The sequence below is a fragment of the Osmerus mordax genome, chromosome 21 (genome assembly GCF_038355195.1).
Source record: "Osmerus mordax isolate fOsmMor3 chromosome 21, fOsmMor3.pri, whole genome shotgun sequence".
Classification (NCBI taxonomy): Eukaryota; Metazoa; Chordata; class Actinopteri; order Osmeriformes; family Osmeridae; genus Osmerus; species Osmerus mordax.
Genome location: NC_090070.1, coordinates 9,606,098 through 9,617,427, shown reverse-complemented (window position 1 = coordinate 9,617,427; position 11,330 = coordinate 9,606,098). Strand labels below are relative to the sequence as shown.

Here is an 11,330-nt window from a genome sequence, read left to right as displayed (position 1 = left end):
CGGGGGTGCAGTTGTACGACCTCATTATCCTCTCCGCCAATAGGAAGTTCCGGAACAAACTGGCAACCAGCAGGTCCTGACGGAAGAGCTTCTGGAAGAGGTCTGGGGGGGGGAGGGGGGGAGGGAGAGAGAGAGATGTCAGAGAGGAGGAGATTAATGAGGAAGAGAAAGCCAGGGTGTGTTCGAGGGGGAGAGAGAGAGAGAGAGAGTGAGTGTTTATTGAATCCTGACAGACAGGTGTGTGTGCTGGGCCTGGGCACTGAAGACATCTCATCTCATCTCATTAATACAGCCACTAAATCAGCTTAATGGGGCCAGGATGCACCCAGGTCAATCCCCTCCTATGATAAGAATGTGTGTGTGTGTGTGTGTGTGTGTGAGAGCCAAGTATAAGATCCATTAAGAGATGTGTGTGTGTGAAAGCCAAGTGTAAGATCCAATAGGAAGTGTGTGTGTGTGTATCGAGTGTGTTTGTGTAAGTAGGTGTGGATTAGCAGAGCCATGCCTTCATTACAAGGATTCCCTCTGATGGGAGCTGATTCATTAACAGAGCTGGGAGGGTTTGAGGGCTTATATAGCCATCACTGTTGTCACATCACGACTTTAGCCCGCTCCGTCTCCTGGGAGTGTGTGTGGGTGTGTGTGTGTGTGTGTGTGTGTGTGTGTGTGTGTGTGGAAGATAAATAGAGTGAGGGTATCCATGTACCAATTGTACAAGTACGCCCCAAAATACAGGCCTGAAGGTGTGTGTGTGTGTGTGCTCACCTCTGGGCAGTACGTTCCAGGCTATAGTGTCAGTGATAGCTGTGAAGATCCAGTTGAGCTCTCCCAGTGGTGTACGCCTATCGTTCAGCCTGCCTGGTATTCTGGATGACACACACACACATATATATTTACATTTACATTTTTTACATTTAGTCATTTAGCAGACGCTCTTATCCAGAGCGACTTACAGTAAGTACAGGGACATTCCCCCCGAGGCAAGCAGGGTGAAGTGCCTTGCCCAAGGACACAACGTCAGTTGGCATGACCGGGAATCGAACTGGCAACCTTCGGATTACTAGCCCGATTCCCTCACCGCTCAGCCAACTGACTCCATATATATATTAATTCCCCCCCCCCCCACACACACACATATATATATTAATTCCCCCCCCCCACACACACACACACACACACACATATATATATTAATTCCCCACACACACACACATATTGCTACACGGTCACAATAAAAATATACACTGTGATCAGCAGGGAATACAATGGGTCCCCACACACCGGGTCTCAGAGAATATGAGTCGTGAGCATATCGAGGGAGTAAGATTAGAGATTTTCAGAAGGACAATATAAAGAGATATACAATGGTAATCACCATGGCGACACAAAGGATATTGCTTTTGCCAGCCCTGATCCTCTGCCTTTTAATGAACACAGAGCTCTGCAGGGGAGGAGAGGGTGGGCAGCTAGCCGCTAGGCTAACCATACCCATACATCCTAGCACTTCAGGGGGAGGAGAGGGTGGGAGGCTGGGCTAACCGCTAGGCTAACCATACCCATACATCCTAGCACTGCAGGGGGAGGAGAGGGTGGGAGGCTGGGCTAACCGCTAGGCTAACCATACCCATACATCCTAGCACTGCAGGGGGAGGAGAGGGTGGGAGGCTGGGCTAACCGCTAGGCTAACCATACCCATACATCCTAGCACTGCAGGGGGAGGAGAGGGTGGGAGGCTGGGCTAACCGCTAGGCTAACCATACCCATACATCCTAGCACTGCAGGGGGAGGAGAGGGTGGGAGGCTGGGCTAACCGCTAGGCTAACCATACCCATACATCCTAGCACTGCAGGGGGAGGAGAGGGTGGGAGGCTGGGCTAACCGCTAGGCTAACCATACCCATACATCCTAGCACTGCAGGGGGAGGAGAGGGTGGGAGGCTGGGCTAACCGCTAGGCTAACCATACCCATACATCCTAGCACTGCAGGGGGAGGAGAGGGTGGGAGGCTGGGCTAACCGCTAGGCTAACCATACCCATACATCCTAGCACTGCAGGGACAGAACAGGACAAAAGGTAACTGGGGTTAAAGCCCATACATGGTGTCCAGTGTGTGTGAGTGTGAGGCAGATCAATAGAGGGCCTGTCTGGAGGCAGTGATGATGATGGTGATGATGATGAGTGTTGACCTGGCTACCACCCACCGCCATCTTGCTTTATGGCCCCCCAGTGGACCATACAAGGGCCGGATGACATTACAACCAGAAATTCATTCCCTGGTCAATGGAATGGTAAGATTGAGACACCCACACACCCCCCACCCACACACACCGACACACAAACCCAAGGGGCAGCAGTGAACCAACAAGTCATTGCTCATGTGAAAGAGCAGAAAGTCAGAGCATCACAGTGTGGCCATCCCTCACTCCCCTGTGTTCAGACCTCTCACTCTAAACCAGCTCACACACTCCTGCCTGTCCCCCGGGCCCTCCCCACAGCCGCCGCGGTTCCGACACACACACACACACATTCCAAGAGTGTGTGTAGTTGTGTACACTGGGAGTGCATGTCACTGGGAAGTACTGGGGGTTCCTTGCCAGTTAAGCTCAGGGGTGCAGGTTTCAGTATCCACTCTTGGAAAAAGGCAAATCTGTCCCCCCCCGTCCCCCGTCCCCCAATTTTTGGGAGGGAAGAAACACACAGTTGGTGCGTAAACGGACACACCCTCCAAACCTTCTGCCCCCTCCGACAAGCCACGGAAGCGTGTGTTCTGAGAAACGTGCAGCTCAGACGAGGCGGGGGGGTGGGGTGTTGGTCAGGTGGTCTAAGGCACGTGTCAGCGTGCCTTGGTTCATGTGCCGGGGGGGGGGGGGGGGGGTTTCACACTCCCCCCCCCCCCCAAGCCATTAAGAGGTGCAAACCAGACAGGAGAGAGGTGAGAAGAGAGAGCGGGAGAGACGCCCCGGGAGAGACGGACGAAGTGGACGAGCGGAGGGACGGACCAGGAACTAAAGGCTGCCGTGTGTGTGTGCGCGCGCATTGAGCCCGTTTTCACGGAAAGAGTATGAGTCACAGCGCGATTCGCAAGTGTGTGTGCGCGCGCGTTTGTGTGTCGTGTAAGTGTACGCGGCCCAGTCCACGTGGCTTCTCTGTGTGTGAGCGTGTGTGAGCGTGTGTGAGCGTGTGTGGGCGTGTGTGGGAGGGAGAGCCAGGAGGAGGGCTGAACAGTCAATAAGGAGTCACGCAGCGCTACTGTCGGCTGAATGTCGACGGACCGTCCCACTCCTATCCCCCCGTGCTCTCTCCTACAGCAGGTGTCAAACCGGTTTGAGAGGTAACATTTGGTTCGGGGGGGCCTGGACCAGCAGGACTGTGTCTGGGTCGTCTTGCATGCCTGTGTGTCCTTGACGCAGTGAGAAGTCCTCGCAGGGTTCGCTTCCCCAGCCAGTTGCCCATTCCAAGTTGTTAACTAGGGAGTCACGGCCATGTGTTGAGTTGAGTCACACACACACACACACACACACACACACGCACGCACACACTCCTGCCGCTGAAGTAGCGTGAGGCAAATGCCAGCTCCCGGAGTCCTGCTGTTTCAGGCAGACACCACACACACACTGATGTGTGTGTGATGACACCTTCGAGTCATGTACCGTACTGAATCCCCTCTCACCACTCTTAATCCTAACACGACAATCGTCTGCACGGTCGGATCAGATACATGAGTGGTCACTCAACATTGTAATGCATTCATTTAGCATAGGCTTTAGTCCAAAAGCAACATACAGGGAGGGAGGGGATGTGAACCTGCAACCTCTTGATCTGCAGTGAAATGCTCCAACACTGATCTGTACCCATCACCCCTCCTCCCCCCCCCCCCCCCCCAAACAAACCACAGAACGCCGACAAGACGGCGTCTCGACACGGCGTGAGGGGCCGCGGCCCTGTTGTGCTGCAGCCAGCTCGGGCGTGTATCGGCACGGCGGCTCTTCCTCCCCGCGTCGGCTCCGAGAAGACACGGCGGCTCTGAGAAGACACGGCCAGAGCGCGCGCCCGAGCTGGTGGTGGTAGGGGTGGGGGGCAGGAAAAGGGAGCAGGGAATTGAGAAGTTGATAGCACGGCCGCGCTCACTCCCGAACCATGAAAAACAAATGAAGAAAAGAGAAGTCATTTCTGATTTGTGTTCCTCCATTTCGCATGGTTCTGCCCGACGCGAACATCTCATCTCTTTGCTCAACTTCTCAATTCCCCCCCCCCCATTTCCCTACCTCCCCTCCCTCCCCCCCGCCTCCTATTGGTATGCGGGACTGGCAGGGTGAGTGTGTTTGAAGTGGACAGCACACCAGGTTTGAGCTGGGTTACGGACAAGATCTTATCCGGATCTTGTCCGGAGGTTGACGGCAAATAAATAATCAAGAATCGAAAGAGAAGAAGGTTCTTCAGAGTGGTGAACTTTCAGACTTTCACAGACACGAGTTTCTGATTGAAGATGTATGGTGACGCCACACAAAGGCCATGTCACCTGTGGGGTTCAGTCTCATTCGAATGGCTAAAACTAATTTGGGGGAAAAAAAAAAAGCTCAAAAATAACTTCCCGAAAATACTTTCCGAAACAAGTTCTTTTCTGTATCATGTCCTGGTCATGACAGAATCAGACTTGTCAAAGCCTGGCCCGTGATGGTTAAAGGATGCATGAGAGAGAGACAGGGAGAGAGAGAGGGGGAGGGAAGAGAGAGAGAGAGAGAGAGAGAGAGGGGGGGGGGGGTACTAGAGAGAGGGGGAGAGATGGGGAGATAAGAAGATGGTGTGACAGTTCAAAGACTCACCCCCCCTCCTCTCTGGTAAGAGTCATGTCTGTTGGGACTGTTGCTCCAGGTTGTGGTGGAGGTGAACAGTGTGCACGCGCACACACACACACACACACACACACAATGATACACCCACACACAGATACACACAGCGCCTTCAGACCCTGCTAGCGCTCAAGTCAACTTTCTAATTAGCCTCTTGAGAGTGACGGGCTCGAATCGTGGATAATCTGTGTGTGTTCCCACGTGTGTGCGTGCGCGTGTGCGTGTACATGTCGGCGTGTTTGATCCACGTAAAGAGGAGAGCAGCCAAAGCCGGCGGGTGTGAACGTCTCAGGGTAAAGGTCACGAGCGCCGAGGCCGTGACGGAAACACCACCATTCAAAAGCTGTGAGGAAAGCACCCCCCCCCCCCCCCCCCCCACCGAGAGAGCAGTCACTCAGCAGAGAACACCATTACCCACTTCCACAAAGCGCGGTAATAGTTCCCTTCACTTACTTTTCGTGCCCGAACGTCTCTCCTCCAGACTTACTATGTCTGGATTATTCACACCCACCCCACACCCCCTGCACACTAAAAACGCCTTAAACGTTCGGGGGGAGAACCCAACAAAAATAATAAAGTATCTGGATGAGACGTCGGCATCAGGAGCACATATCAATCTCCGTAGCGCCTGAGAGGCAGAGACACTCTCCCACCCCGGAAAAAGAAATGAGAGCCTTATTGAAGAAAAGTACCGGCTTTAAATCTGCCAAACTACACTGCACAAGCTGAGGGGGTGAAAACAGAGGGATAATATACTGCTGGAGAAATAATACAAAAATATGATAGAGAGAGCGTGAGGGGGCTGGGAGAGAGAGGGGGCGGGGGGAGAGGGGAGAGGGTGATAGGGAGAGAGAGTGATAGGGAGAGAGAGAGAGGGGGGGAGAGAGAGAGAGGGTGAGAAAGAAGTGAGAGTGTGTGAGACAGTGAGAGTCGGGGAGAGAGCGAGGTGAGGAGTGGTTTGAGGAGGCTGCAGGGAGGTCGGGTGCTCCGTACTTCTCTATCAGGTCTAGCGTGACTCCTGGCACCAGCTTGGCACTCTTCTGCATGCAGAACCTAGGGACACACACACACAAAGAACCGTGTCAGCAAACAGCCAAAACAAGTGTTGACTGGCAAATTGTGAGATACACATTCAACGTTATACCGTAATGATATTCACATTCCCTTTATAAAAGTAAGGTGATGCAAAGGTGATGAACAAATGTTTTGATTAAAAATAAAAATAAAAACATTGAAACAGGTAATCACCATTAACTGGATGTTAGTGGTGAAGTACAAAGTGAAGTACAAATAGCGCTTATAGAAACAGTTCAGTACTGGTGTTCAGAGTCAAGAGGATGGTCTGGATTTACTAAAGCCACATTCATGAAGTGAAGCTGAAGTAGGGCGGAGGAAGGTCTGACATGGGCTGGTGCAGGACAGCCATGGTGACTGGAGGAAGGTCTGACATGGGCTGGTGCAGGACAGCCATGGTGACTGGAGGAAGGTCTGACATGGGCTGGTGCAGGACAGCCATGGTGACTGGAGGAAGGTCTGACATGGGCTGGTGCAGGACAGCCATGGTGACTGGAGGAAGGTCTGACATGGGCTGGTGCAGGACAGCCATGGTGACTGGAGGAAGGTCTGACATGGGCTGGTGCAGGACAGCCATGGTGACTGGAGGAAGGTCTGACATGGGCTGGTGCAGGACAGCCATGGTGACTGGAGGAAGGTCTGACATGGGCTGGTGCAGGACAGCCATGGTGACTGGAGGAAGGTCTGACATGGGCTGGTGCAGGACAGCTATGGTGACTGGAGGAAGGTCTGACATGGGCTGGTGCAGGACAGCTATGGTGACTGTGTGAAATGGAGGAATCTTTGTGCCTGGGTGAATCCGGCAGGTAAACCAGCTGCATAGAATAGCAGGGTGTGTGTGTGTGTGTGATGGAGGGGGGGTTACAAGATCCACGTGCATCAACACAGGTGTGCGTGTGTGTGAGACAGAGTGAGCGAGAGACAGATATATAAAACAAAGAATGAAATTGAGATAAAAAGCTTCTGCAGTACACAGAAATATCCCGCTGCGTCTGTTTGTCAGATTGTCAACATGCGAGATCAAAGTGGGGAAAGTATTTAAATGAGAGTGTGTGAGTGTTGTGCCACACAATCAGCGCTGAGATCGAGTGTCCCCTTCTGAAATCTAAGCAAACACTCGTGTGCGTGTGCGTGTGTGAGAGACACAGAGCGACGCATAGATACGCGGAAAGACAGATGGATAGACAGGGGGTAGAATCCTGCAGCAGTCGCTACAAAGACAAACACGGAGCGTTCCTCCGGGGACACGAGGCGCTCGGAACCAGCCGCGGAGCTCCTCTCTGGGAGACCCACTTCCCCCGAAGCAGGGCAGAGAGAGAGAGGGCTTTCACCAGGGACGAGGAGGAGGGAGGGGAGGGAGGGGAGGGAGGGAGGGAGGGAGGGAGGGAGGGAGGGAGGGAGGGAGGGAGGGAGGGAGGGAGGGAGGGGGGGAGGGAGGGAGGGAGGGAGGGAGGGAGGGAGGGAGGGAGGGAGGGAGGGAGGGAGGGAGGGAGGGAGGGAGGGAGGGAGGGAGGGAGGGGGGGAGGGAGGGAGGGAGGGAGGGAGGGAGGGAGGGAGGGGGGGGATCCCGGAAAACCCACGAGGGAGTGTAAGAGACTTTGATCCAAGAACAACTCAGGAAGAAAGAGAGGGAGCGGGGAAGTGAAAGAACAGAAAACTGTAGAAAAGAGAGACATGGATGGATGCATATAGATATATAGTTGTAGATAGGGGAGAGGCAGAGGTAGGGGGAGAGGTAGGAGAGAAAAGAGGCACAGGAAGAAAGACAGTGTGTCAGAGTGTGAGAGAGAAAACCCAAATCCAGGGCCCCTCTCCTCCTCCTCTTCTTCCTCCTCTTCTTCCTCCTCTTCTTCCTCCTCTTCTTCCTCCTCTTCTTCCTCTTTGTGGAGGAGGAGGAGGAGGAGAGAGAGAAGGAACAGAGGACAAACAGAGGAGGAGGAGTTGAGAGGGAGGAGGAACGGAGGAGGGGGAGCACAGCGTCTGGGCCCGGTCTCCACGGAGCCTGCCGTCTGGCTCCAGCTCATTACCGCTCTGATCAGCCCTCCCGAGATGACGGCTTCATCATCTCCACCTCTCTCTTCCCTGCCTGTCTGTACCCCCCCCCGCCCCCCACCCCCCCTGACTGCTGGGAGTCACTTCCTCAGCCAAGCCCAGGAGCCCTTCCTGCCACCTTCATTAGCCGTCCTGGGGGGATATGACAGGGCAGGATGACACCAAGTGGGTGGATGGAGATGAGCTTGTGTGTGCTGGAGGTGACAGGGGGGGGTGACAGGGGGGGGTGACAGGACCCGGGGTCTGCCCCCACCAGGTGTCCCCTCAGGGCTAAGCAACATGACGTGCGGACGAGGACCCCCGTGTCATATCCTTTGGAACGTATGACATTCCAGTCACTGTTATCATTGTCACTGCCGGGCATGGCGTCTGAACGTGGGGCCTGTGTTAGAACGTCAGTGGCAATGCATTATGGCAGTGGTTCTCAACCCTGGTCCTCAGGGACTCCCTGCCCTGCATGTTTTAGATGTTTCTTGGCTCCAACACACCTGATTCAAATGAATGGCTCGTTATCAAGCTCTGTAGAAGCCCGGTAACGACCATTCGAGAACCAGGGTTGAGAACCACTGCATTATGGGAACGTTGTTGAGGAGTGTGGGTGAGGAGAGTTGGAATTTGTTAGCGTTTCCTGTTCCCTGTGAGATGTGACTTTGCAGCATATGGATCCTAGCATGATGAACAGGTCATGACTCCAGTCGGCCTATCGTTTTTGGTATCGTTTTGCTATTGTAACATGGAGGGATATCAGGATATGCTTGAGTGTCCAGAGTTGCCATGGAGACTGAGATAGATTCCGTATTCTTGATGGTGGCTCTCCAGAGGAAGGTGGTAATACCTTTTTGAAACCATATACATCAAACATCATGAGATATGACAGTCAATTCCTCACAGCCAATCAAAGGTGTCAAATAGTCATAGGTCAATATATATTAATGGCTAACCAAAGAATACCGGGAGACAAAGAAGATGTGTGTGTGGTGTAGCCTAGTGTGTGTATCTGAGAGAGAGTGATAGAGAGAGAGAGAGAGAGCGAGAGAGAGAGCGAGAGAGCGTGAGAGAGCGTGAGAGAGCGTGCGAGAGCGAGCGTGAGAGAGCGAGTGAGAGAGAGAGAGCGCGAGAGTGTGAGAAAGCGCAAGAGAGCGAGAGCAAGCGAGAGTGAGAGAAAGCGAGAGAGGGCGAGAGAGAGAGAGAGAGCATGCGTGAGAGAGACACACACAGAAAATGGCTCTCTCCTTCCCCTTCCACATGCAGTAGATGTGAGGGCAGGCAGTGTGTGTTTAAGTGGAGCGTGAGGCGGTTCCAACTGTCAGGGGAGGCTGGCTAAATGAGAGGGATGGCAGACTTGACGCTGCCGCCTCTTGCTGACGCATGCCCATTAAGAATTGATCAGTGTTTTTCCTTTTGAAGGTGTAAAATGTGCGCACACATAGATAATGAGAGCCTCCTCGAGGAGGGCTTGGGAGACTTTCCAAGTCCGGGATTGGAGGGAAGCCAACGTCACGCACGCACCCACACCCACACCCCCACACGTACCTGCCCAAGTGGAATTGGAAGACAGAGCGTCCACAGTGGCTGTGCAGCGCAGAGGAGATGGGAGGAAGTCTTCCTGCTTCCTTTAAAACATTCAGCAGAGCTCCTTGCCTGCCTGCCAGCCACTTGTGGCCATGTTTGGCTTCATAACAACCTCATAAGCACTTCGGGTCCCATATCTCTCCCTCGCTCCCACTCCTCATCCCCAATCCCTCCTGTTCCTCCCTTCTTGGCTTTCTCATGTTCATACCCCCTCTCTCCTCCTCCTCTCTCCATCCCTCCATCCCCCATCCATGTTGGGGAAATCCCTTGAAGAAAGTGCTCCATCAGTAATGATTTTTTAGTACCGCTGCTCGCTCGCTCGGTGTCTCTCTCCCCTCCCCACGCACCTCTCCTCTCACTCCACCCCTCTCTTCCCCCTCTCCCCCCCTTTTCCTTGCAGCGTCTTGTTCAGAGCTGAGGTGAGCCGTCATGCCTCAGTGAGCCCTCATCGCATGCCCCCCCCCCCCCCCCCCCACACACTTTTTCATCCTCTCCATTTCTCACCGTGAGGCCGAATGCAATTAAGGACAAGACAGCCCTTATGGCTCTTTTAGCATGATGTGGTAGAGAGAGGGAGAGATGGGAAAATAAGGGGAGCGGTGTGGGGGGGGCAAACAATAGAGGGGTGAGGGAGGGTGCACTTTCTTCCATATCAACGATAGAAGAAAAAAAAGGTTAAAAAAATAATAGTAATCGCACTGTGGTTTCAAAACAAAAACCGACTTGAAATTCCATCCGTCATGGTTCCGTTTTAGGGGATGTTAAGGGCTGCTACAGGATCTGGATGATGATCAATGCTTTGTTCCTATATGAGTCAGGCATTCCTCTTCCCTAATGGTGATAATGCCCCACGGAGTGTCTATAGAAGGACATTCTAAAAGCACGGACGTATGGCAACGACAAAGAAGAGAAAATGGCTCCAGTATCCTTTTACCTTCACACAAACCAGGTACATTGAAGCGCACATTATACTGCACCTTTGATAGAAATAGGATGCTTGTGTAGTGTGTGCGTGTGTTGGTGTGTGTGCGTGTGCTGGTGTGTGTGTGTGCACGTGCAACACCAGTTCAAGCACTTCGTTCCTGATCTGAAAGAGACACCATCTGTCACTGAACTCCAGAACAGTAAAGTGCATGTGTGAAAAGTTAACAAGGACAAGTCAGGCGAGAAAAACTACAAGTCCCCTTACACCCTTCGCCAACAATAAACACAATGTCCTAGCTTGAGCAAGACAATGACAGTAGGGAATTGTAGTACTGTATGTTCCTAGTTTTATGACTTTGCAGTGGACATAAAAAAAGAAAAGAAAGAAGTATTGAGTGGGAAGTGTCAGATACAAAGCAAATGTGTCGTGAATCGAACACTGCCACTTTGCCTCGAAGCAAAAGCACACAGACGTCCGGAACCTAGAACGTTCCGCGCTCACGTCTCGGTCGCTTCCCACTCCCGCCAACTCTCCCCGGTTTGTTTAGACAATGAGTACCCGCTTCTACAAACGGCGGTCCTTGAAGGGACAGCCATTAATATTTATGCAGTAAAACAGAGACCTCATTAAACTGAAGGTCAGAGCAGGGCCAGGATACTGAGAGGGAGCGGAAGGGAAATCCATAGTGCTCATGTCAGAGATGATGGGCTCTCTCTCTCCGCTCGGTTAACAACACTTGGCCAAGCCTACCTCTCCAGTCTTCCCACACATCCGCCCTCTGTCTCTTCCACTGTGCTCATTTTTCGTAAGAAATCAAAAGTAAAAAAAAAAATATATGTTTTAAACAAGGACTATGCA

The 11,330-nt window shown here is 52.8% G+C and overlaps 1 protein-coding gene across 1 annotated transcript in view; it reads right to left on the bottom strand.

Annotated features, from left to right (window-relative positions):
- The window catches only part of rptor (regulatory associated protein of MTOR, complex 1), an 82,661-nt gene that overhangs the window by 30,482 nt on the left and 40,849 nt on the right, over nucleotides 1-11,330 (bottom strand). The window contains 3 exon segments of the mRNA XM_067259846.1: nucleotides 1-102; nucleotides 766-866; nucleotides 5,843-5,902. The exon segment at nucleotides 1-102 is cut by the window's left edge and continues 43 nt beyond it. Coding sequence (XP_067115947.1) covers nucleotides 1-102; nucleotides 766-866; nucleotides 5,843-5,902 — 263 coding nt within the window.